Consider the following 26,204-nt stretch of genomic DNA (forward strand, 5'->3'; position numbering starts at 1 on the left):
GCTGTATTTTTATAATAACTACTCCAGTGTTTTAATAAACATGAATAATGGAAATTGTTTTTTTCTGTATTACCGAGAACATCATTCACTGTACTTCTGTTCTCATTCTACTGTAGAATTAAATCCCAAATAGCTGGCAAAACACAGCTTTAAACAGAAAAAACAGCAATTCCAGTTTGATGGAACTGGAATTATCCTGAATATTTTGAAAATATGTAACTACCAGTATACGTTTGTGAATATATTGATAACCCTAAAGGAGGGGATAGAGTTCTTCATATAGGAGTAAGCAGAATCTTCAGAAAGAAAACCAGATGAACTCAAGTGTCCAACAGTGTTCTATACAATGGCTGAAAAGGGGGAGAGTGGGTATTTCTTGAAAGTTTGAGTTGGGGGAATTTTTTTAAACATTGCCTCCAGCTGGTCAGTAGAAACGAACCGTATTTTCAGGTAGTTGTGGTTATTGGCTTATAACTGTATTTCTTGAGAGGTAAGTGCTGGTATTTGTTTTGCTTTTCAATTTCTGGTAAGAGTTGTTGGCATAAGAACATTTTGCTTGTTTCTTTTCTAGAAAAAATTTTGTTGGGCTTAAGGCAGGTGGGAAGAGGTAACTGCTGAAGAGAACAGGATTTTCATTTTTGGAGCTTTTCTCAACTTTACTTTTTACTTGTTGTTTTCATGCCTCTATTACGTTCTTCCTTGAACAGAAATCTGGATACTAGCCATGTTTCATTCTGATCCAGTTATCTAAAATTTCAGGTACATAATGATTGCCCTTTCAAATATGCTGCTGAATATAAGTAACTCATGTGCATATATGTGTGCATTTTTCTTTAACCTTCCATTCAGATGAGAAAGCAATGAAGTTTATTCAGCTTGAACGACTGTACCATGAACAGCTGCTTGCTAATCTTTCTTCTATACAGGAGCAGTGGGGTGAGTACAAGCTAAACTGATACGGCAGAAGAAAAAGCTGATTTGGTTCGTATTTCTAAATAATGGAGTATACTTTTTGCCAGCTTAGAAATGTTACATAGCAAAAGCAGCATTTATATCAGAATTTCTCAGAGCTTGTTACAAGAAAAGTATTCCTGCTTTAGATTTCTTCTCACACATTTCATGAAAAAGGTGCAAATAGTTTGTCATTCTTTATTAATTAAGACTTTAATCCAGTTGTTTGGAGCTTATTTTTGGTTTAGCATTGGTGAATCTGATGCAATGAAAATGAAGTGTGTTGTGAAAAAATATAGTGCTTTTTTGCACAGTCTGAAATGAGACCTTAGAGCACACAGAAGAATTGTCAGTATTTCTCCATTAGTTTCATGTATATGTTAAGGAAATAATACTTTTCTAAAAGTACTTTGGTTTAAATTGATTTTGGTTTAATTTAGAAAGAAAATGGAAAACAGCAGTTCCTAGTCCAGTTACAACACTGAGGAATTCAGCTAAAGACCTGAGCGGTGAAGAGCTGGAAAAGCTTACTAGAGTTTGCTCTTCACATCAACAGTACGTATAAGACAATATTTTTACTTTTCCAGTACTTACCTTAGCATAGCTAGTGCAGGTCTTTTAAAATAGTCAGTGTCAAAATAAAAGTTGCATCCATTGACTGCAGTGAATTTGGTTATAAAATGGTGGTTCTTTTGGATATGTAACTAAAATTTGTCCATTACCATGAATTTTCACAATGTTTTAGTACAGTTTAAAAAATGCCCAGGGACTAGATCTGGTTCCAGCATGTCATTAGTTTGGCAGGAATGGAGTTTTGAGTTTTAGTATTTTCAGTCAAAGTGAAAACTGAGTAGTGTTAATTTAGGCAGAGAGAGGCTATGGAACTGATGGTGGTGCTTCTGTCTGATACCTTATTGATTTAGTTGTTGTTTTTAAATTCAGTTGTCCAGCATCTTAGACTCCAGCATCTACCCTAAAGGTTTTAATTCACAAATTTCCCACATTTTAGGACATTTCCCAATGCTTTAAGTCATTCTAGTTATCTTTTCTTGATTTCCTGTGGATTACATAAATGTTATGAAGTAGTGATTCTGTAGTTCTGTAGAGTGGCAGTACTCTGAAAAGATGTGAAATCTTAGTTCATACATGCTTTACCTGATCCATCAGCTTCCTGAATCACTATATCACATTATCACAAACTTTTGGACAGTGCCTAGGGCACTCTTCTGGGTAGTAACACATATGGGATTTTACCCATCAGGAAGGAGAAGATCTGTTATTTCATGGGTGAATGTCCTACCTACCTACCTACTAGGCACTGAGTTTAAGGGACAGATGGGAAAAATGAATAAATAAATAAATATATATATACCAGGTGCCAATCAATAGAAGAAGATCAGGCAACAATAATAAGGAAACTAACCACATCCAGATGCTGTGAAAAGACCGACCTGTGATGAGGGAGATACTCCCAATCAGATGGGGAGAGATAACTTTTTCAAATATATTTGCATTGGCTTAGTCTGGATGTAGTAAAAGCCAAGATGCTCCTGTTATTCATAGAGAATATGTTTGGGTTTTTTTTATTCAGGATGGCCACAGAGAAGTTTGAGAACAACCAGGCTGATAGCCAGAGCCCAGCAGGGATTGTTTGTTTGGGTGGGAATACCTGGAAAGTGTACTTCTGCATTTCCTTAGGAGGAGGGAGCAGCCCTAGCCCTGTGGCTGGGTATTTGAACCCACAGCCTGCTGCTACTGAGAGATTGCCTGCAGGGTTCCTCAGCCTAAATTTCCTTGCACGTGACCTTGCAAGCCCACAAAAAGCTTGAGATCCAAATCTATTGTAATTTATATACTGCATCTAGCAGCACCTCCCTATTGTCACCTCGATTATCACTATTTTGAGAATAACTCTGCTTTCTCCTGATTCTTCTGTGCAGCCTCACTTCAAAATACAAAATTTCAGTTATGTAACATCATTCCTGGTTCTGAGAAACACTGCAGTTTGATAAAAATTAAGGCTTGTGTTCATTTGCCATGATTAGTTCTGTGTATTTAGTAGTATTACCCTTCCGAACTCTCTAGGCAAAAGATTATTTTTTTTCCTCAAACTTTAATCTCCATTTATTTTGTAATTAAAATTATACTTTAATTTTTAATGAATGGCATGCAGATCTCAGGAAATCTGAGCATTCTGCTTTTGTAGTTGAAAGTAATGTAATTCTTTCTGATTACTGAACATGTTTGTTCTTTAAAGATAGTTTTGAGTGTCCCTTATTTGAAGTTTAAATGGTAAATTTTAAAGGTCAGTGGTACTTCTAAACATTCTTGTTACAGAATGTTAGCATTGGTACTTTTGCCTCTTGCCTCCCCTACTTTTTTCAGTAGTTTACAGATTGCTGAACATTTTGTCTTCATCGCTGTATGAAAGGCTGAGAGGTAGACACTGCATGTTAAAACACATTGTGCATGAATCTCTACACAGTTCGCAAAGTCCACACATTGTTAGCAGTGCTGACTCACCAGTGAATCCCAGTGGAAGCTGCTGTGTCTTAAGTACCCAGAAACGTGTCCCACGTAAACAGTCTGTGGAGAGGGAAATACGTTTTGTGGGGATTTTTCCATTCTTCAGTCTCTGTTAGAATGATCATTAGTTGTAATACTAGTAGATACTGAGTCCTTACTTGATATTTTTAAGTTGGTGGAATTCTGTTTGACCGTAATGTTTTACAGGAATTTAAATCCTGTGATATTTTGCAGTAAGTTTTCTTTTGACTGCTTTCTTAATTAGGTGGAGCAGTGTTTGGGCTAATTAGTCTTCTGACGATATTCACATGTAGTACGGGTCTGTGCTTGAAAGTATGCTAGCATGCTGATGCTGTTTCAGGGTAAGAAAAGTTCTGTGCTAATAATAGAAGAGAGCAAAGATTTGTAAGATTTCAGTTATATTTGATATGAAGAATGTTGCTACTAAGTTGTTTCATTTATTCTTTTTTTCTTTGTTGCTGCAGGCCACAGGCATGCAAAACTAAGGTAAGCAGCTGTTTAATTGAATCTGCTTAGTCAAAGACTGCTATAAATAAATATTATTAGATAGAATATTTCCAGTTTAGTATAGAAACTGTTTGAAGTTTGGATGTTTCAAAAAGTCACAGTGTCCCTGTTTAATTCCAAAACTTATGGGAGATACTATCATGTTTTACAGCTACTAGATGCAGGAAATACACGGGAGAGCGGTTGTTTGCTTCAGTTAACAGAATCAAAACATTTAAAGGAAAGAGAAGCTGCTGCTTTTAAATCAGGTATTTGTGTGTGTATGTGCATGTGCATACATTTGCTTTAAATACTCCACTGTACTGACATATTCCTATAAATACTTTGAAACTATTTCATTTGAGGCTAAAGCATTTGTTGGATTCCCACAGATTCATCCATTTATGTTAATTTATTTTTTTTTCACAACTGCACAATGGACGCTGCAGCTGTAATGAGATGTTGATATTCAGAATTGTAATTTAAGTAATTTTAGCCTACATTAAAAAAGGTCTTTTACATGTGCATACATTTATAGCAGCCTACATTAACTATGAAACTGTACAGAACTAGAGATAAGGTACATAATTTGGATGTATAAAACATAAGGGAAACAATCTGATGACAAATATTCTGAGTTGTGGCAATTCAGTATAGATAACCATTCAGCAGTAACTGTTTTAGTAACTATTGTAAATTATACGCAATATACTGATTTTGAGACACATTTTTCTTGTAGCAGCACAGAAAATTAGGAAGCTTTTTGGGGGTCTTGAAGAGAAAAATATTCTTCAGTTATTTTTTTCAGTACACACTTTTATGTCTGCTTCATTTTCTTCCTTCTGCCTTGACTGCTTTGTTTGAGTAATTTGTTAAAAGTCATTGGCTTCTTATGAAGCATTTAAAAATTAATGAATTGTTAAAATGGAGACGGGGAGCATTGGTAGGCTGCCAGGCTGTGCTTTACCTGTGTTCTCTTTTAAGCAAGAAGTTTCTGGGTTGTTTTTTTTGCCGCATTCCAGTTGCAAAATTGGCCTAAACTCTGTACCTTTCCTCAAAAGCAGCAGAATTTCTCACCAGAAAAAAAAAACAGAGGTTGGCCTAAGTGACCTGAGGAGGTCCCTTTCAACTTAGAGAATTCTAATTGGCGCGTACTAGCCAGGATGTTCAGGAGAATGAGAAACTAACACAGATACAGTGTCACAGTTCTCTACATCTGTGGATCCTCTTCATCTTCATCCTCTTAAACCCTATGCTGCCTTTTCCCTGTCTTTGTTCTAACTAAACACAAAACATTGAAAATACGAAGCAAACATGTTCTACAGCTCAGAAAGCAGATAAAAAGAAAGAACTCAATGCTTTTTTATTTTTGGGTGGTTGGAAATTCCCATTGAAAAAAAGGCACTTTTATTTTATTCTAAGTGGGAATGAGAGCTTTCTGGAGAGCAGAATCTCCGAAAATTTGAAACTGCTGAATTAAAGAGCATTTTGTGCCAATGTTTAAATACAGTAGTGCAAGCTTAATGTGGAAGGTATTAATGGTATAAATGGATTTTTTTGTGCCTCTCTCTAAATGTAACTCTTCTCAAAATGTCATCAAAATCTTTGCTTTCCTGTGAGATGCCTGTAAATTAATAAAACTGTGCCATCCAATAGAATGACACAGAGAATTTTGCAGCAGCACTAAATACTTTTTCAGTACAAAGATAGGAATAATTCAAGCCTAACTCAAATTTAAATGGTTAAAATTTGCAAAAGATGGCTTTCACAAGATCAGTGTGTTCTTGAGGAAACAATGAGTTGTCACCCTGACAGGTCTCTTCATCTGTTAAGTCAGTGCGTGGTAAATTAGCTACTGCTGCCCCTCACTGAGTCAGCGCGTTGGCAGCAGGGGGCTGAATGTTTTTGTTGCAGTTAGAAGGACAAGTTGATCCATAACTCTGAATTTGTGTACACTACTCAATGGGCTGCACAAAACATATTTGAGCTGTGGCTGAGTGATCCAGCTCAGCACTAGAAGGAGTAGGGGCACCTGGGGCTTGTTCTTGATTTTGCCTGAACCCCAGCAGAATCCTATGCTAGAATAATCATCCAGTTCCTAATGTTTGAACCTGTTCAGCATTACCCTAAATGCATGGGCCTTCTAACTGAAAACTTAGAATGCTTGTCTTCTGCTCTTTGGGGTGGGTTTTTTCCTCTACGTCATGAAAAATGAGACGTAAATGTGGAAACTTCTGCCAGAAATGTATCTGCTGATCTTCAGGAGAGCTACTTAATTCACTTTGCTGGTAGAGTTATTCTGACACTGAGTCAGAAAAGGGAAATTCTCAAGTGATTTGAGGACTGTCCTTCATATGAATTCATATGCCCAAAATAAGAATTTATATATCAATTATGAATAAGAAGTATTAGCTTATGCAGAGAGATATATTACATTGTAGAGATTGTTGCACTGTACTAAGGTAGCACCTTCAAAGTAAAATCATAGTTGCCTTACTGATCTAAAGCAAAAATTGCTCTATTGACTTATTGCAGGCATATGGGAACATAGTTGGAGTCTCTGTAGGCAGTTGATCCTAAGATTTTACGATCTCTATTGGGGATACAGTGATCAAGATAAGAAGCTGGCTGGTCAAGATTCCTGGGACAGTAGCTGAAGTAGTCTTCTGCCCTTCTGAGCAAGAGTTGTTCTGTTACATATTTCTTTCTGGCAGATTTTCTCTTTGAGTCTACCAACAGAGAGACCTGGGCCCTTAAAGTTACGTGTGCGTATTAAAAGATGAGATTTGATACATTTTATGTCCATAAATTTCTTCAGGTTCTCACTGAAAGCCTTTAATATGTTAACTAAAGATAATCAAAACCATGTGATTCATGAAACTCTTTCTCATGAAATTATTAATTTAATAAAATGCTTAGCATAATTTTGCAGTGTGTACATATAGACCCGTTTCCAAGATGGGGAGAAACTGCTTATACCCTGTTTACTTTTAGATCATATGATATTTGTTTTTAAATGGAAAGAAGGACAAAGATGGAGAAGTGTGAGTTCTCCAATGATAGAATGTCATAGGTCAGTACTCTCTCTGCTAGGCTGTCTTGGCTTAACAGGATAAAAAAGTGATGGCTACAGGTTACTGTGATGAGCAAACTGTCAAGTTGGAAATAACCTGGGGGGAGGAGGGGGACATTTATTAAATTACCATAAGTGCTTTTGTGCTAGAAGATTTCCAGTAGACCCTTAACTGTATCTCTGACAGTCAGACAAAAATTAATGCCATGTTGGTGGGTACATCTTCATTAACTTAGTAGGAAAAAAGTATTTGTTTTAACTTGCCTAGAGTCTATAGTGGGCATGGCTTTTCTAATGCAGGTGTTTTGAAATAGGTGTAAAGAAAATACTGAAAGCTGCTGTATGTCTGTAGTTTGATAAGGATGCTAGGAGCATTTATTACTCTCTTAGGAACAGAGTCCTGAGCTCAAGGGTCACCCTTCATGGTAAATTCCATTTAATCTTTGTTGCAGTTGGAGCTGCCAACAACGATGTCTGTTGTAATGTGGATGTATCCACTAAGGAAAAATTGACAGATGGTAACAAAATCTTGCGCCAATAATCCAGGCTGTGTTTGAACTCATGACCTGTATGTGAAGGACTCGGTATCCCATTACAAATCCCTTGAGCTGTCTACTCATCTGTGTCTAATTTTCAAAATGTCCCATCTCCTACCCATTTCCTCTTTCAGTGTGTTTTACAGAAGTTAGATTCCCTGTACTCTTTATATTTGTTGATGTTGTTCTGGGGTTGGTTTTTTTTTCTGCATTTTGAGATGGCTGGATATTCCTTTTTTCAATTTTCAAGCCAGTCTTTTCTGTGCTACCTTGTATTTCATTATCCTTTAAAATGGGGCTAGTTTATAATTTAATAACATTGTTCAATACAATGAATGAATGCAAACATTTCTTTAAAGACTAACAAATGTGACCCTGTTTCAAATAACAAGTTCAGGAAGTTGCTCAGATTTTGGGTGAGGTTTAACCAATGATGAAGGATAAGATTGGCATAGAGATCTTTAGTCATTCTTGTGACAATGTATACAGTTAATAAGGGCATTGCTTCATCTTGTCATTCATAAGACTTTTCTGCTTTTTGCTATGACCAAAAAAATGCAAATGAGTGTTTTCTAGAAATGTTCATTTGTTGTTTGAGGTTGTTACAGTTACTGTAACAATAGTCCTGCTGTAACATAGTCTTAGCTTAATTTTTATTGACGTATGGAATGAAAGTTTCTGTCATAGCTTGCTTCAGTGTTCTAATTTTAAATGTCCCCTTTTACTCTTCATAAGCCTAAACAACTTGGGCTAACCATCTACTTCATGAGCTGATAATGCCAATAGCAGGTGATTTCACAAGCTATGTAGAATTCCCCTGGTTTCTTACTGACAATTCAGATAAGAAAAGTCAGTTTTCATTTGTATTGTAAATGCGAATACAGAAATAAGCTGCATCCAGTTGCATTTTTTAATATGTAAACTAACCTATGTATCCAAAAGTAACAACTTTTTACTCAATTTGTTGTGTAAAATAGTGGATATTTAATATAGCGTTAACCAGAGGAGCTAGTTGCCCACTTAAAAGAAACTGAATTTAAAATTCATTAAATTAGTACAATGTCAGCTTCTTTAAGCAAATACAGGTATCTCCCTGTGTGATAGATACACTAGCATCAAAATGCAATTTTCTGTTAAGTAAATTTGTCTCCAGGTCTCCATGAGATGCACTCACATAAAATATGCCATAGAAGAAAACTGGCTATTGAGAAATATACATACATATTGTGCTTGAAATATGGGAGTAACTCTTTCCAGGAGGGCACTGAATCGGGAGTCAGCTTTTCAGACTACTAATGAAACTTTTGCACTGTCTAGAGCTTAAAATACCTGCCCTTTATGGGAATGCATTTTAAAGCAGTAGGTTGCAGCATTTTCAAATCACAGTATACTCTTTCCCCTGGGCTGGTGTTTTGAATCATTTTAAAACACTGGAATTGTTTTTTCTGTTGAACTTAGGTACTGAAACTTGTCCTGGCATTCAACCAAAGAAAGAACATCAACAGCTGAGCACTGGTTCTCCAGGTGAAAATGAAACTGAGAGACAGATGGAGGCAGCAAGTCTTCGGGTAGCTGCAGGAAAGGACCACATGGAGGAGCAGCACTGCAGTGCTGAATCAACATCAGAGCCACACACCCAGTCCACAGGGACAGTGGGCAGGCTTTCTTCGGGCTGTTTATCATCTGGGGATGCCAGTAAAGATAACAGTTTGCAGCTGAGAGAAGGACCACTCTTTAAGGATGTGGAAGAAATAGAAGTCACAGCTGAGGAGCCTGGAGTGAAACTTCCTCTTGAGCCAATGGTAGATGCTTTGTTTTTAACAGATGCTGATTATATGCCTACTGATTTAGTTGCTACCGATAAAGATGTGCAAGCTGATAGAAATCTGCTCAGATCAAAACATGCTGCTGGCTCTTCAGAAGTCACTAGTGGACAGCTTGGAAATAGTGATTTAAGGCAGCAACATGAACAGCCTGATGATGAAAAATCTTCGCAGGACAGAATTGCATCAAATGTATTCTCTGGGTCCAGTAAAGTATCTGAGACTGAGAGTGCTGCCAATTCACGAGTATGCAAGGAAATACAGAGAACAGCAGGAGAGGAGGAGAAGGTAAATAATGAAGAACAAGAAGACTTTTTTCTCAGATTTTTAAATGGTAACATAATAGACACTGAAGAATCATTTGCAAACTTAGAAAACCAAGAGGACTTTGATACTGTTCCAGACATTTCACCTGAACGAGCATCTTACAACTCATTGGAAGCTTTATCACTAGATGACAGCTTTTCTTCTCTTGACGAACTTGCAAGAAGGATAGAGATTGCTGAGGTAAATACTGTGGATCCTATAAAATCTTCCATGTTATCTTAATTAAAGTATTTTAGGTATTGCCAACTTCAAAATGTGTTAAATATTCCTTTAGATACAATTATTCTTTAATCTGAAAAGAAATCTTTACTTACTTAACTGTTCTAATTCAGAAAAAAGTTGGTTTGCCTCCTTAACCAGCAGTGCTCTCTTTCTAAAAATAAGATTGATTTCTACATATGAGTGTGAGCACCTTTTTTTTTTTTTATTTATTCTGACAGAGACTGTTAGGAGGTGAGCTGGCAATTCCTGTTAAATCACAATTTCATGTCTGAGATCTACATAATGCGTACGATGTAGCATGTGCTTCATTTCTATTCATAGACTAAAATTTGCTTTTCTGTGCCTGTTCTACATAGGTGACAGCTACATATGTATGTAATAAACTCTATATAGTGTGTGGGCTTCTAATTTTGCTGAGTTTAGACAGGTTTGTTGATCAGCCAAACTAAGAAAAAACTTCTCAGCCTGAACCCACCTTTCTGAAGCACTGCTGATGGCCACAACAAAGATAAGTGCTTCATAAGCTGAATCGCTCTCTGAAAATATAGATTTATTGCTCTGGGATTTTTTGGGGGAGTGTATGATGACATCTGTGCTTTGTCTTCTGGTTTTGGTGCGTTTGCAACCATGGGACCTTAAAAGCTTTTTCTTTAAATGAAAAAATGAGATTACGCTGCAGTGATGTGATTACAGATGCCGGAGGGGGAAGACTTGTAAAAATGTATCTTCCTGTTTCATCTCAATTTTTTTTTTTTTTAATGCATTTAACAATATGATATCCCTTGGCAATAAAGTGACTGCTTTTGTATAGATCAGAAGCTAATGCACAGAGACCAAGAACCACCATGATCACTCAGGGACAGTAGCCAAGCATGGAACTAAATACTGGAGATCCATGCTGATGTTATTACGTATTTGGTAAAATCTCCAGAGTTGTAAACAGAGCATTTTCTTTTTCTCCCCACATAAATAGCTTCTTAACTCCTTTCCAAGATCATTCATCCTGTCCTGTCCCTACAACACCTTGTATTTCTGTGGGATGTCAGGAAGCATGCCACATACCAGGGCCATGTGCACAAAACTGTACTGTACACAAGCTCTTGACAACACGCAGATGTGGAAAACCACATACATGTTCAGACATGTTATCAAACTTTTGCCCTAAATCCATTGGCTTCTGTTTGCTTAGAGGATGGTCTTGAAAAAGAGCATTTTCTTGACAGTCTGTGCTAAGCTTATTTACATGTATAACAGAAGAATAATTTAAATATCATCCCTCAGGATTAGATTTCTTTTGTGCCCACTGGAAGTTCAGTGTTTTAGCAGGAGAGAACTGTTCTGCTTCATGTAGGAAAAATCCTAAATTAATCCTATAACATCTGTTTTTAAATTGCTATGTTTGTACTATTTGGATTTTAGAGAATGGGATAGGAAGCAGCATGTCAGTACTGTTAGAAAAAATATACTTGTATTGATTGGCCTGGTAACCAGTAATGATACTTTACAGGGAATCTAGTTTTATTTCTCATTTGCTGTCCTGATACTAGGACTGCCAGTACTCTGATGGCAGAGTTAAGTCTCTGGAGAGGAAAAAGTACCTTGAGTTCTTCCATAGTACTTTTTCTGGCCATACAAGGCACAATCTTGGCTGGCGCTCTGGGAGCTGTGCATGAGGGAGAAGGATTAATCTCAATACCGATTAACATTTGTGATATGCAGCATCTGGTGCTGTTTTGCAATATTTGAAATTTCTGGGTGCAGCAGCGTGAGTTAAGGGCAGCACAGCAGCTTGTGGTGTTTCATTAAACACTTGCATTTTGGTTTCCCAGTTTACCTTATCACCTATCATTACCCTAGGCATTGCTTTTCAGAAGTGGTGAGCATGAGCACCTAAAGCTTTCCTGGCAGACACCAGGAACTGAGAGAGTTTGGCACCCCTGAGAAAGCAGCGCTGTTAACTTGCTTTCACTGCTATGTTGTCTAGGAAGACAGGAGGGTTCAGTGCTAAAATAAGATTCCACTGATGTTTTGATAAGCAGACTGATCTTTGCACCCAGCAGTAACACTTCTTTCTTTCTTGTACACCTGAAGGCTTCAAATTTTCATTGTTCAGGCTGTGGCCATCTAATAAGTGTTTTCGTTTCATACAGAAGTTAAAAAAACCATACCAAAACAACTTGAAACGTAAATCAATTTGGCTGTGATAAAACTTGTCATGGATGGCATATTGCCACAAATAAGTTAGAAGGAAGGCAGAAGTAAAGATTATTATGAAATAACCTAGGTACAAAGATCATATGGGAGGGCAAAATTTCATTAATATTCTTCAGTGGAGATGTGATGTTGACTTCTTGAAAATGGGGAAGGGTAAATACTTGTGTATGTATTTACAGTTAGGACAAGCTTTGTTTGACCCCATATTGAGATCAAAGAATTATGTAGTTCTCTAGATCCTTTACGTCATTTGCTTTTAGTCTACCATTTACAGTAACTAATTATGAGACTGAAATTCTACAAATTCTGACTCTGGCTTTAAATAATTGCGAAGTTCAAATGGTACTTTATATATGGTGCACTCCTTTACACTGGGTGTTTCTTCTCTAGTAGAAACAGTGTAGCACAACATGCAAATGATGTAAGATCACTGTCATTTTATAGAAACTAGATTCCTACAGCTAACAAAGAGCTTTGAAGCAGTCAGCAGTTAGCAGCAACAGATATGGGAAGTGTATAACCTCTTCTTAGATATATTTGCTGTTGTTTTTGTGAGAATGAAGTGACACACAACAGAAGTCAAACAAATGGTAACCTAAATCATGTAAGTTGTATTCTGCCTACAAATTGGAAGTTCATAACATAAGCTTTTTGTCTGAGTGAACATCAGGGCAAGAAGTAAGATCTTAATGTTTTTTCCTACTTGAAAAATTATCATTTGATATTTCTTTCAGAAATGAGACTCTCTACCGCACCATAAGGTAGTAGCTTTTGGTTGGCACTGTTTTTACACAAAGACTATTTAAAAGTACTGGGTATATACTGACTAGCAGCAGATTTGATTGCAGAAATGAAGTCTTCACCTATCTGTACTAGGTCTGGAGTCAATGCCTTGGTGAGATTCCCTGTTCTCTTGTATGGCTGGGGTCTTGTACTTTTGAGTTTGCAAGAATTATGCTTCTGTATGAAATGCTTACATGGTATCTGAGCTATTTATTGCTGTAGAAAGGAGTCCTGATACTTGCATGGCAAGCGTATGAGCAGAAAAATGGTTAGAGTCAAATGCTTTGGTATGAATACTGAATCTGTTAAGTCAGTTCCTTTTCAAAGTCAAATTATTTATGCACCTAATATATTTTACTAGTGGTTTGTCTGTTGTTTATAGTTTAACCCAGGGCAGTCTTGCTTTTTGTCAGTTTGTTGTACAGTTATGGATTCTCACTTAAAAAAAATCTGGTATTGCTAGGAATGAAACTAGGCTTGAATGAAAATAGGCTTTTGCAAAGTATCTGAATAAGGAATACTGACTACAGAAGAATACACAAACAAAACTCCTTGAGTGGTTCTCTGCATTCAGACCAAAATACATCATACAGTGAACTTCTCTTCCTGAATCCCAGTTTTCAGTGCCTCCAGTTTGGGGGATTTTTACTTATTCCTGTATGCTACAAATGATTCCAATAGTCACGTCTGAACTGTTCTCTCTAGGAGTTTGAAGTACAGGACCTTATTTTCATAATTTTGTCTAATATGTTTATAAATACATACATTCACACACTGTATTTGCAAAAATGTGCATAATGTAAGAAGGTTTTGGTTTTTTTTTAATTGGCAAATTCTGTTTGAAATACAGAAAAGACAGGAGGTTTATTTAGAGCTTATGTTTTTCTTTATTTACAGCCAGGATATTAAATTTTGCCTAAAAAACTTTAGAACTTTTCTGTGAAGCAGAATCACTTTGTATCAACAGTGGTAAAAAGAGACAAGCTAAGATATTAACAGAGTTTCAGTTAACCAACAATCATTGCTGCTTTCCTTTTTAACTGTTGCTCAAAATGCCACCACATGCCCATATGCCATTTTCAGTTCCTGTACAGTAATTATAAGGGCTCTGGTTAAAAGACTTCTGTGAAGGCCACCAGAGCCAGGTGAGTAAGCTCAGTTACAGACATGTTCCAAGAGCATCTTCTGTTAACTTTGTAACTTGGACTTAAGAAAACGTTCAGTGTTTCAACAGGGTCCTTTCTGCAGCTCTCTTTTGTAACAGCTGTGTGAGGTGTGGCCTAGTGCAAGCCTACATTTTTTCCTCCTGTGGCTCAAGTCGAGCCGAGGCCTGTGGTCAGCTGTATTAACCACAGCTCCCGCGTTAACTTCCAATTTAAATAATGTAATCCGCCTTTTTAAATTCCTCTTGCCTCCTAAAGACTGGAATGGAAAACTTCAAGTCTTGCATGGCAGCTAAGCCCCTCTCCTTGGATATTTAATTAATTGGAGAGGGACCTAATGCAATCAGTTCATATATTGCTTTGAAATATTTCTAAATAAAAGGTATAGTAGAAAAATACATTTTACGATTGTTCTAACTGCATGAGATTTGACTTTACCTGACAGTCTTCCTCACAGCAATAGCATTTTTGTGACAGAAAATAAGAACAATAAAATGTGGTGATGCTTGCATTAAGTATTTTTGAGCTGCAGTTGAGAATAGGGTAGAAAAGAAGATGTAAATATTGCTTTATACAAAATTCCAGATGTTTGTATTTGCACTTTTAGCACTAAAGTGTATTGTGATTAGGAGGGAATAGCATTGTGGGTCCTTTGCAGAACAAACCAAAAATCTTAATTATGTGACTTGTGAAATTCAAAGGCAGATGAAACATTCTAGTGTGAATTATGTATCATGTAAAAGGGATATTCTTAAAAATACGGTCTATGGCTTTTGTTGGGACAGGAGAGTAACAGCAGCACACTCATTGTATTGTGAAATCAAAAGCTCCCCTCTTTTCAAGCAAAAGATGTTCAGAATAGAGAAACCGGTGCTGTGTCAATTAGTTCTTTATACATTTAGAAGTAAATCCTGAAACAGAGCCATGTAGGCTGACAGGGAAAGTCACTGAACCTCGTTTAGAGCAATACTTTCCTTCGCAAGCCTTTTACGTAACTGTAATCAGGAAAACACACGTTTCCACATAATCCTGTCAAAGACAGCCCTCTGGTTTTAAGGTTGGAGAAGACAGAGCTTGTGACAGTCATTCAAAAACTACCAGGAGCCAACAGATAAAACAAAGTGTCTCAGTTTGAAATGACTGCTGCCAGAACAGACCACCATACACTAATGTTAGGGCAGAGTGATACAACCGCCCTGCTGCCCCGCGTGACATTGCTACCATTGCAGTACAAGCCACCTGCAAACACGTGTGCCAGGCAGCAGCAAGCCTGCTGCTGGGGTGGTGCAGGAGGAGCATTGATCCTCTTTATGGAAGCAATGCCATACGCAAAAGATTAAAATAATCTACTCTTTTGAAGGACATTTTTTCACCTCTGCCCTCCCAAATAAATAAATCAAATTAATACACTCCTACATGATCCCCCTTGCTTGTCACAACACGGAAGGTGTAATTGTCAGTTTTCTGGCTAGTCTGATAAATTTTCATGGCAGTTCTGCAGGGCTAACTCAACGTTACTAGTCAAAGCTCACCCCAGTGAGCTTGGCTGTTGTGATGAGACACTTGCAGGCTATTATCTCTGGTTCAGTTGTGCCAAATAGTGGTCCTCCATATGTTGATGTAAACAGCTTCTTTCCACAGTTTTACTACTTTAAGTATTTCATTGAATGGATCCATTAAATGATCCATTCAAGCTCTTGAGCAGATAATCAGAAGTGAAAGTGCATATGAAAAGGGGAAGTGTGGCAGAGATTGATTTTATCCTCTCAGTTGTGCTTGTGGGAAAAATTGTTGGACTGTAGGCACAATGACCAACTCGAGTTTTTCAGGGCAACATTATTTGTCCAGTTCAGGGCTATAAAATGCTGCCAGACTAGAGACCTGCAAGTGTAATTGCCACATTTACCAGTTAAACTGTTGCAAACACCAAATGCTGTAGTTGGTACCATGCCTGTTGGATTGTGCTCTGTGTTTCACTGTGTTCAGTGCACCATCTCTGGTTACAGCATGCATCGCTGCATTGCATAAGTTTGTAGCATGAAGCAAGTTTAGGGGAATAAGTCATGAAGTGACTTGTTTTCTCTTTTTCTACAGCTCTTACAATTGCCAAGCAAACAAGTTTTTATGCATGGTCCTCTAACTTGATTTGGTTATGGGGAATGTTAAGCAGTGTTCTGCAGCTACGGTGTTATCTGGGAAGCTGTTTATTTTCCACTTTTAGTTTATGTGAAAATTAGAGATATTTGGGGTCATCTCCTACACAGATGAGTTGCAAACTCAGTTGCAAATGTGATGTGTTTTCTTAGCTGTAGCACAAATGTATACAGATTGCTTTTCAATTTAACCAGTGTCATTGGTGATCTACAAAGTAAGTGCTACTCGGATTTACAAAGAGGTAAATAATACCTTTTTCATGTAAAGATGATCTCAAGATAAATGAGGGCATGTCTAAATATGCCTCCTATTTTAATTTGTTTGTTTCTAGCACACTGGGAACTGCTTCCTAGGAAGGTTTTTTTTCTCCTGATACTTCCCCTACTTTCATTTATCTAATAACTGGGAAATTATAGACTGCTCAGTCTGGTGTAACATTCTAGAATGGCTTAGTATATACCCTTGCAGCTAAGCCAAATGCTGTAGCAAGTGAAAGAGAAGTTATGAGTTATTGACTTGTTGACTGTATCGCTGTTTGTGCAAGCTGTTTGGGTGACCAGCCTGTGGGAAGGATTTTTGAACTGCTGCTGTATCCAGAGAGCTTATGACAACATGGAGCTGGAATCTATCCAAAGTGGTGAAGCTTTCTTTTTTTCCCTGGTGTTATCTCTTTTTGGTTTTGTGGCCTTATTGTAGCTGCTTGTTCGCCCTGGGGAACCAGTTGCAGTGCTGGAAAATTAATCTCACAGTAAGTATTTGATAGCCTTTGCAGGATTTTATCTTTGGAGAGGCAACAGCAGTGTGTCATGGGGCTTCTTATTGCCCTCTAATGATAACATTTTTGACATGAACCCTCCTCACCGCTGCCCCAACCCATTTGATTTAATGTGAGCTTACTAAGGTACTGGTGCAGTGAATATAAAGTATGATCCAAAAGTAAATGTGTGTATATTTAATATTGATACCAATTAAGGGCAAGCAGTGTCAGCAGTCATCAGAATGATAATGCAGCTGTCCTGCATGTTAAGGAATTGATGTATTCAAGAAGGTGTCACAAGTGCTGCGATTTTAAGAAGAGTTTTTAAGTTCTTTTAATTGTTTAACTCATCTCCTTCTTAAAGTTATTGTTTAATAGATCCCACACTTGGATTTCTCACATCTCTTGTGCCACTGACTGTCTTTCCTAATAGATTGCCCCTGCAGAAGGATTGGTGTCTATACTAAAGAAGAGAGATGACAGGGATGGAAAAACAATTGCTCAAGTCCACCAAAGGCAAACAAAGAGAAGAGTGCGATTCCAAGAAATGGAAGACACGTTGGATCAAGGTAATTTAAAGCTGTTAATTCATGGTTGCACTCTCAGGGTGCAAATGATGTTGATCTTTTTGTTCATAAGAGCAATATGGGCTTTCTTAACCAAGTAATAAATGTAGGTGATTATTCAAAGATTATTCTATACCAGGTGCAAGACTACAGAAGGATAAAATAAGTACACTTCTGTTTTAAAGCTTGGTTGAGACTGGTGCCACAGGTTTTTTCCTTCGGCCGAATGATTTGCAAGCGACATCTAATGGATGTTCTTTCATTAATGTTCAGAGTCTAGAGGTGAGAGGTGTAGGCTTTCTCCCTAAATCTAATACATGTAGGTAAAGAGGAATGTAGAAGAAAGAAGTCTGTTGTGCTTTGTCCACAGGTAGCTTCCCAGGCTTTCTAGTAGACCATGGGATTGGAGGGTATCAGATTTTAACCTTGCTTTGTAACTAAGCGTTTACATATATTTGCTAGCTGGCACTAATTTTGGATAAACGCCTTACTGCCTTTATAATGGGCTAAACTGCCTTATAAGAAATATAATATATTAGTTTGTTATGCTTTTCTTGGAGTTTAACATCTCTATTATTCAAACCAAAGAGATGTTAAGAAAAATACTTTTGGTTACTAATGATAGTACTTTCTGTATCCCACTGTGTGTGCCAGCCACTAAATGGAGGAAAATAAAACCCATTCACATCCCAAAAGTGAGCTTACACCATATTTTTCTTGAAATTATTTTAAACAATTTAGGGTTTAAATGAAATTTCAATTAGAGTTTCTTCTCTGATTTTTTTTTTTTTTTCTTTTCTTGCCCCAGGAATTTAATGATTCAAAGGAAAGTTGTTACTATTTTAAATCTGATTTCAAAACCACAGAAAAATACTTGAATGTTTCCTCCTTTTTTTCTTCTTTTCCCCTGTTTCTTCTTGATGTAAAGTGAAGAGAGATCAGAAATTTTCTTAAGAGCCTCCAATCTAACAGAAAATGCAGATATTATTCATGCATACAAGTTACCAAGGACAAATGAGGTTGTGAGGATGCAGCAGAATCCCTGCAACCTCTTTATTGCTCTTACTCTGGAATAAGCAATTGTGCAAAGAGTTACTGCAGAGATGTAAGCTAACCCTTCACGTTAGCCTACCCTCAAGGTTTTGTCTCTGTCAATACAGTCAAAATTTGAAAGCAAATACAAATTGCTCACGGTAGTGCAGTCAGTGTCAATACGAATGAAGATTGTGTCCATTTGTTTTAGTTTCAAAGCTTTCATTTCATTCCAAGCATTTCCATGAAGGAAGGCTTTGGCTGAACAGCATTCTCAAAGTTAAGTGTATTTGCGTCAGTGTGGTGTGACCCCGCAAGCAATATCAGCAGTGACAGGTACACAGGTTGCAGAAATGAAGCTGTGTTATTATTTAGGTTTCTGAAAAGACTGGGTAGAGGAAGATACAGTTCCTAGTATGTATTATGGTCACTTTGACACAGTGAGCATTATTAAATGTGTTTACCTCCTGACCCATTAATGGTAAAACCAATCTCAGATTTTCTCACACAAATTCTTTGTACATCATCCTTTTTCACTTTTTCTTCTTTTACGTTTACAGATGAAGTAGCTGGTGGCTCCTGTATTTTGCTGATCCTGCTGTGCATAGCAACTGTTTTCCTTAGCATTGGAGGAACTGCATTGTACTGCACCTTTGGTGACATGGAATCTCCTGTGTGTACTGATTTTGCAGCCAACATGGATTTCTATTATACCCAAATATTGCAGCGTATGGAAGAATTTAAACACTGGATAGCCTTCTCCTAGCTGAAATGAGCAGAGACAGCACAGTAAGAGATCACCAGTGGTTATTGGAGATGGTAGAAAAAAAAATGTGATTTCAAGTTCTCTAACACTTGCCACCTGCAGGTGATGTGTATTTGATGATGTACTTACACTTCTACTTAAAAATCAAGAAAATTATAGTTTAGCAATCAGGTGGCAAAATGTTCACATCTGTTCTTAACTGTAGCAGTGTGGTATGGGAGAATAAGAAGTTATTGTCATCACCCTTTTGAGAGTAGGCAAGTAGCTTTTCAACAACTTGAGCAAGTGAAGAAGAAAGAAGAAAATCAACTGTCTTCTGCTCTCCCATTGCCACCCATTGTGTAAGCAATCTCTGGAAGCTTAGTAAAAGACAGCTTTAATTTACAGCTGTTTGTGCAAAGGTGTTGCCTCCAGCTATCATGCAATAAGTCTGTGTTTTATGGAAACGTTGTTTTTATTCTAAGTCTTACTATTCTTCTACATTGTTTTTCTCCATTTTAATTCTCCTGGTGAGCCATGTAATTATTTGGGTGGAGTGAGAAAAGTGCAACAGCATTCACAGAGCCCTCATTTGGTGATTAGCAGACTGACCCTGTATCTTAAAGGTTATAGCGAATGAGTGGGATAAATCTGCCAGCAGACTTCACTAAATTTCCTGGAGCTTCCCTCCCAGTATTGTGGGGGCCGTTTGAGAAATGGAAGGTTAAAAATAAACCATTGGTCTCACTAAACACAGAAACAAAAGTAAGATGTTTACTAAATTATTCATGTTAAAGTGGCTTTGGCCAATTTTAAAGCACCTGGTAGCAGGTGTGGGGCTAACTGGGTTTTCTGTCCAGGTATGTCACTGACTTAGAGTAATCACTTTGTGCCTCAGTTTCTCCTCCGTAAATGGGGAATAATGATCCTTGCCTTTGTGAATTTTTATTGCAGTTAGGGCTCACGTCTGATTCATCCCAGATGAGTGCACAGGATCACCGAACTGTGTGGCTGCGGCCTCTCTCAGTGGGTGAATGCTGATGTAAAGTGGAACTTAACCAACAGAAGAGATTCAGAGGCTCACTACAGATCCGTAGCATGGTAGTAGTCCAGGGCACTCGGTCCAGCAGATAAAACACGTTTACATCTATTTGCCCTGCAGTTCTGAGACCTGTGTTGTAAAATCTGTTCTTTTTCTATCACCTATACAGATTTGAATGAGTACAAAGAGTCATTTTAAATGGGTATTACTATTACTTGGTGCTTAGTCCTTCCTGGGTGGTATGTGAGGGGAACACTGACATGACTGTGAAGGTGAGAATTAGATACCCAGGGCTTTGGCCCACACTCTGGTCAAAATATGGCAACTGTTCTTGTACAGAGCACAGTGTCCCAGCCCTGCTGAGGGCGTTAGTGTGAAACAATTCCTTTACACCTCAGGAAACAGCATTTTTGAGGGGTCCACTTCACTCCACTCTGTGATTCCTTGCTTACTAACGTGGTATGATGCAGTGTGTTCAGGTTTAGAATATTATTTTGTAAAATACTATGAAATGAAATCTTCAAGATGTGGCTCAGAATTATAACATTAAATGATCATGCTTTCTGGCATATGCGAGCAGATTGTCCCTCTTAGTGAGCTTCATTGTTCCTAACACACTGTTATACTTCACGGGTTTTTAAAGTGAAAGTTAAAATAACTTTTTTTTTTTCGAGAATAAATTGCATGTATGATTTGTCTTCTTGGTTTCGCTGCGGAGGCTTAGTTTATCTGTACCTTAGGGAGCCTCCTGTGCAGCTTTATATTAAACTAGCGAATTTTAAATACCCAAATTAGTGAAACTTTTGATTTCAGAATGAAACTTGAGAACAGTAGTTTGTATATTTTTTGTTTGTTGTCCTCAGAGTATTATAATGCTGGGCTGATCTAAAGGAGAAAGACACTTTTGTATTTTAAAGTGTTACTGGCTGGTTCAGTTTATTATTTGAAGTCTGCGTTTGTTTGTTTATTTATTTAGTTTTTCTTTTAAAGAGAATCCTATTTTTCTTTTTTGGTTATTTACTCACAGAGTAATTAAAGCATGCATTCAGTTAAAATATGTATTTATAGAGACTGTGCAGTTAGAATATATTTTGGGTTTCTGTAACTTTGCATTGAGTGTTTCAGGATATTAAGTTTATTCCTAAAAAGACAACTGTTGATATCAGCTTACATAAAAATTTTAAGCTTTTGTGCACTTCATCACCAAAAAGATCAAGAGGTATATATAGGATATTTATTCAAAAGTATATCAGATACGGAGATCAAAGATCCTCTACTTTTAGGTTCATTTCATTAAGACTATTTAAAAATAATTATTTTATTTAAAATTGTAAAGCTATTTAAAGGCAAAGTGATTTTTAATAAGCAGTTCAGTTTAAAAGCAGCGGCCCAAATCCTGGTATGTCCACTTTGTACTATATTTGCAGTGCAAAGACTCACTAGTATCATCAGAACTGCCTACAAGAAGATCATGATGAGGCTGGATGGACACCAATGTTACTTACACATACCTGATGAAGAATGAACAGCCAGGTGTCTGTGTAACTCAGCTACCTTACACTTGTGTTGTAACTTGGAGCATGTCTCCAGCTTTCCCAACTCTGCCAAGGTACTACACATGCAAAGTCTCTCAGGATTTGAGGGAGCAGAAGGTGCACATATGCACAGGCTGCCCGGCTCCTGATCTGAGCTGCTCACTCCTCAGTTGCAACCAAGTGGTTGAATCTGGACCTAATTTCTGTTGGCATTACTTTATAAAAAGCTGATGGTACTAACCCTTGCTTCATGTGACAGCGCTCTTGGATTGCTGGTGACATTGCTTCTGCCCGAGTTACCTGAGGGGTCAGGATCTTACAGTCAGGTAAATTCAAGCTAAAAGAAATAGCTGAAGCTACTTCTCTTGTCTGAGTATTTTGAGGTAAAATAATCCTGAGCAACAGCTAAGATTGTTATAAGGAGGAAGAAAACGGAGGGAAAAGGCTTCCTACGCAACCCATCCATTTTAAAGCCTTTTGCATATAGGTATTTATTCTTCATCCTTCCCTGCCACTGTCTTTAGGACTGTTCTGCTTAGCAGTAGGGGAGACACACTATGCTGGTGTACAACAATTTATAGTTGGTAGGAAAATTCAGGGAATGCTTCAGTACTTGACAGTAGTTAAAAGTAATTTCTTAAAATATGACCGGATTTCAGGCTCATACCGTACCTTCAAAGAAGTTGTGGCCACTTAATCACATGCAGCACTCTACTAGAAACCTCCAGTTTATTCTTTGAGTGTAATTATTTTGAAGAGATTCTTATGAAAATCGAGATTCAGCATATGCTGCCAAAAAGAGCTTTCTGATGACATGATTAACACCCTTACCCCAAATAGCCTGGACTACACCAAGAAAAGCACTGTGCTGTAGCATAGTCGTACTACGCTACAGGCTTGTTTTCTGAACAGTATCAGCAAGGAAGCAGGTATTCTACAGCCCAAATATGCCAGCAGAAGTTTATGATCTAGGCACAGCCCGTGTTTTAAAATTTTTCCAATGTCTCTGCTTTCATACCTGAAAAATGCATAGCTCTGGTGACAAACAGTAGGAAGTAGTCTGACGAAAAGGGAAACTCTTTTTAGGGTTTTCAAGAGTAGAGAGCAAGCTTGAAGTATCAAACAAGCAGAGTAGATTGGAAGACTAAATTCTTGTGTGATAGGGGACTGTTCCACTCAGTAACCTAAAAGGATGTTGCTCTCCTAAGAAAACACGTTTGCCTGCTGTAATGTAAAAACCAAGGCCATCTGAAAGGACTAACTGTAACAAATTCAGCTTCCTTTAACAAAAGGAGTAAATAATTGTGTTTGAAACTATCACCCAAGCTTGTAATTTAAATACTGTAGCAAAAATAATAAAAACTGTCCCAAAGAAAATACATGAACCTTTTTGGGTATTGTGATTCCTTAAACCTATAAAAATACTGAGAAATTTTCTGTGAAATTCAAGTAAATGTGCAGTACCGCCAATAAGAATTTCATGGTCAAACCCAAGCCAGAATGGAAAATGAAAGTAAAATGCAAAGGTTTGGTTCGGTTTTTGGCGTAATGCAGTTTTTCTGAGGGAGGGGTGTGGTGTGTCTTTGGTTTTTAATAAGGTCATTCAGTTAGGAGTGGACCTCAGAAAGTCATGAACTTTCAAGGCAGGGCCAACTGAGATCAGACCTAATTGCTCAGGGCTTTGTCCAGTCAGCTCTTGAAACCTTCCAAGGATGGAGACTGCACAACCTTGCTGGGCATATTCCACTGCTTGGCTGTCCTCAGGGTGAAAAAGTTATTCTTCATATCCAGTCTGAAGCTCTGGTTCAGTTTGCTGTCTCAGCCTCCTGATGTGCACTGCTCTGAAGAGCTTCTTGGTAACCTTCTCATAGTTACTGGAAGGCTGCCACTAGGTACCCCAAAGCCATCTCCTCTCCAGACTAAATACTGTGTTTTCTAGCAGTGTCCTTCTCATCCTTCTTACTTCCTTGTCCACAGCATCTTCCCTCCTGATAGGGATCCAACATTCTCCTGTTAGAATAGGGGTCATGTATGCTTCTCCCTTTCCTCTTCCACTTTACACTCTCAAAATCAAGATTTTAAAATCAGTAATGAGGCCACAACAAAACTGAAATAGCAGTGACAACTACTATTCCATTAAAAACTACCCATGGCTTACTGATTCCTTGGTGATTTCAAAACTTATGCTGATTCTCGTACTACTCTTTAGCAGTTGGTGTCTGAAGGCTGACTTCCACGTGCTGTCATGAAATCTAATTCTCTGAAATAGTTACCCAAGGAAGCCCAAAGTATTTAACTATAGAGTCCTTTTGTAGAAAAATGATTCTTTTTAGACATTGCTTCTTTAAGGCTCCTTTATATCATTTGTGATTTGTATTACTTTGAATTAAATGTTGTGGTAATTCTTTCACATAAAATGAGCCTAGGGTTTATTGCATTCAGTAATGTCCAAAACTTGTGGTCATCCCTTGAAGAAAACAATGATGGGGAGTAGATGCATGGTGTTTTACAGATTTGCTCTGTGACACCTAAGATGCTACAGAATTGATATCAGTAAATTTCAACCAAAGTTTGATTCTTCAGTTCAACTTGGTTTTAATGGCTCTAAATAAAATTAGAGGCAGCACTGAAGCACATCCGAAATTCCCAAGGCATGTCTACTATTAGACACAAGGCCTCCGTTAACCTAAAACTGTTGAGCTGCCCTTTACTGAAAACAAGTTTGAGTCCAGCTTCACACGACAATAGATCTGTCAGCTCTCTCTTTTGCTTTTTGCCAAGAAACTGTCTGGCAAAATGTCATCTTTTAGCCAAGATGGGCCCCTGATGTAGGACTCATTTGTTAGGCTTTTGGGGAAGTTTCCAGTAACACTTCTGTCAAATTACAGTTAATGATTGCATCTCATTTCATTGCTTGGCATTGAAAATGAGTTTAAGCCCCACTTTTGTGCTTTCACAGACTGATCAACTTTAAAGTTGTTGCAAAAAAAACAGCTTACAGAGTGCGAGCTACAGTCTGCTTTTTTGTTGGCTGGTTCATTGGGGTTAGATGTTTGGGGATTGGTTTTTGCCTTTTTTTTTTCCCAGAAAGTGCCATGTGATGAGTACTGCAATGAGAAAACTTCACTGGTTTTCAGAGTTTTGCCAAAACATGACCAGATTTTTCCACAGTTGCTGTTTGCAGTGCATGGAAGTGGTGCCAATCCAGTGTTTCCTATAGCGCACCCCTTCAGCTGGTAGTTATTCATTCTGTTCTGAACTGAATTGGCAGTGTGGTACAAGAGGGTGATGGTTCCATGATGGTGAAACATACGTGAACTAGAAGTTGAGAAACATGAGGATATTGTAACTTCCACTTAACCCTTACACCTAAAAATTTACACTTTTTTCACTTTTCATATAGGAACCATTCACCAGTTTTCCTTGACATCTCTTTATTAAGAGCGAGACAGCACTAAGCCAGTTCTTCCGCTGCTTCTCTAGGCTCTGGAACTGATGGGTTTTGCCAGAGATAACATGAATCTCACCACTTGTGTGTGATGCTGAGAATCTTCGTGCTTGCACAGCTTAATACTTACAGCTTTTGTGCCAGAATTTCTAATGAAATTGGCAGATAGTCTCTAAGGCTATGAAAGTAGTAAGAATATTTGCGCACTACTTTGAATGAGCTACCCGAATTCAGTGAACTATAGACAGAACATGCAGAAAGTAAGACAGTGAAAGGTCTGAATCACTGAGGACCTGTAACAGTTTCAGCAAGTCAAAATGTCGGTATCCACAGAAACTAGCAATGTTGCTCCACAAAGGCCCGCCATAATTAATAGACAAGAATGTATTTGAAAAGAGCTACAAAATAAAAAAATACATACTGAAGTTTCTTAGTGCCTATTCAAAGATCTGAGGTTTCGTGTACAAGTCAGTAAATGGAACAAGGGGAAACATCTTCTCAAGGTTGTACAAAGGTAAAGACTGTGTTTATTATGGGCAAAAGGGCTGCGGAAAGAATGTAATAAAGACCTTTAATCAAAGATATTAAATATTACTGGTAAAGGATGAAAAATATTTCTGATAATTATATCTCTCAGTTACGTTGGGGTTTTTTTCCCAATCAGATTTTCTAGAAACAGAAAAAAAATGCACCATAGTTTAATGACCTCAGGGAGGAAAGGAACTGATGGTTAAAATATTCCTTGTTAGGATTCCTTTGGAGTAATTTAAGTGGTTTGCACAAGGTTACAGAGGAGGAAG

General features: G+C 37.7%; 1 protein-coding gene across 1 annotated transcript in view; it reads left to right on the plus strand.

Moving 5' to 3' along the window:
- The window catches only part of CNST (consortin, connexin sorting protein), a 36,191-nt gene extending 12,850 nt beyond the window's left edge, over window positions 1-23,341 (plus strand). Inside the window, exons 4-10 of the mRNA XM_057414501.1 lie at window positions 850-936; window positions 1,392-1,506; window positions 3,963-3,984; window positions 4,157-4,253; window positions 9,052-9,923; window positions 17,470-17,605; window positions 19,195-23,341. Coding sequence (XP_057270484.1) covers window positions 850-936; window positions 1,392-1,506; window positions 3,963-3,984; window positions 4,157-4,253; window positions 9,052-9,923; window positions 17,470-17,605; window positions 19,195-19,400 — 1,535 coding nt within the window. The 3' untranslated portion in view covers window positions 19,401-23,341. The remainder of the gene's footprint in view (window positions 1-849; window positions 937-1,391; window positions 1,507-3,962; window positions 3,985-4,156; window positions 4,254-9,051; window positions 9,924-17,469; window positions 17,606-19,194) is intronic.
- The last annotated feature ends 2,863 nt before the right edge of the window (window positions 23,342-26,204 follow it).

This window comes from Pezoporus wallicus, unplaced genomic scaffold (assembly GCF_028554395.1).
Source record: "Pezoporus wallicus isolate ANWC-B61680 ecotype Strahan unplaced genomic scaffold, APGP_CSIRO_Pwel_v1 contig_8042, whole genome shotgun sequence".
NCBI classification, from domain to species: Eukaryota; Metazoa; Chordata; class Aves; order Psittaciformes; family Psittacidae; genus Pezoporus; species Pezoporus wallicus.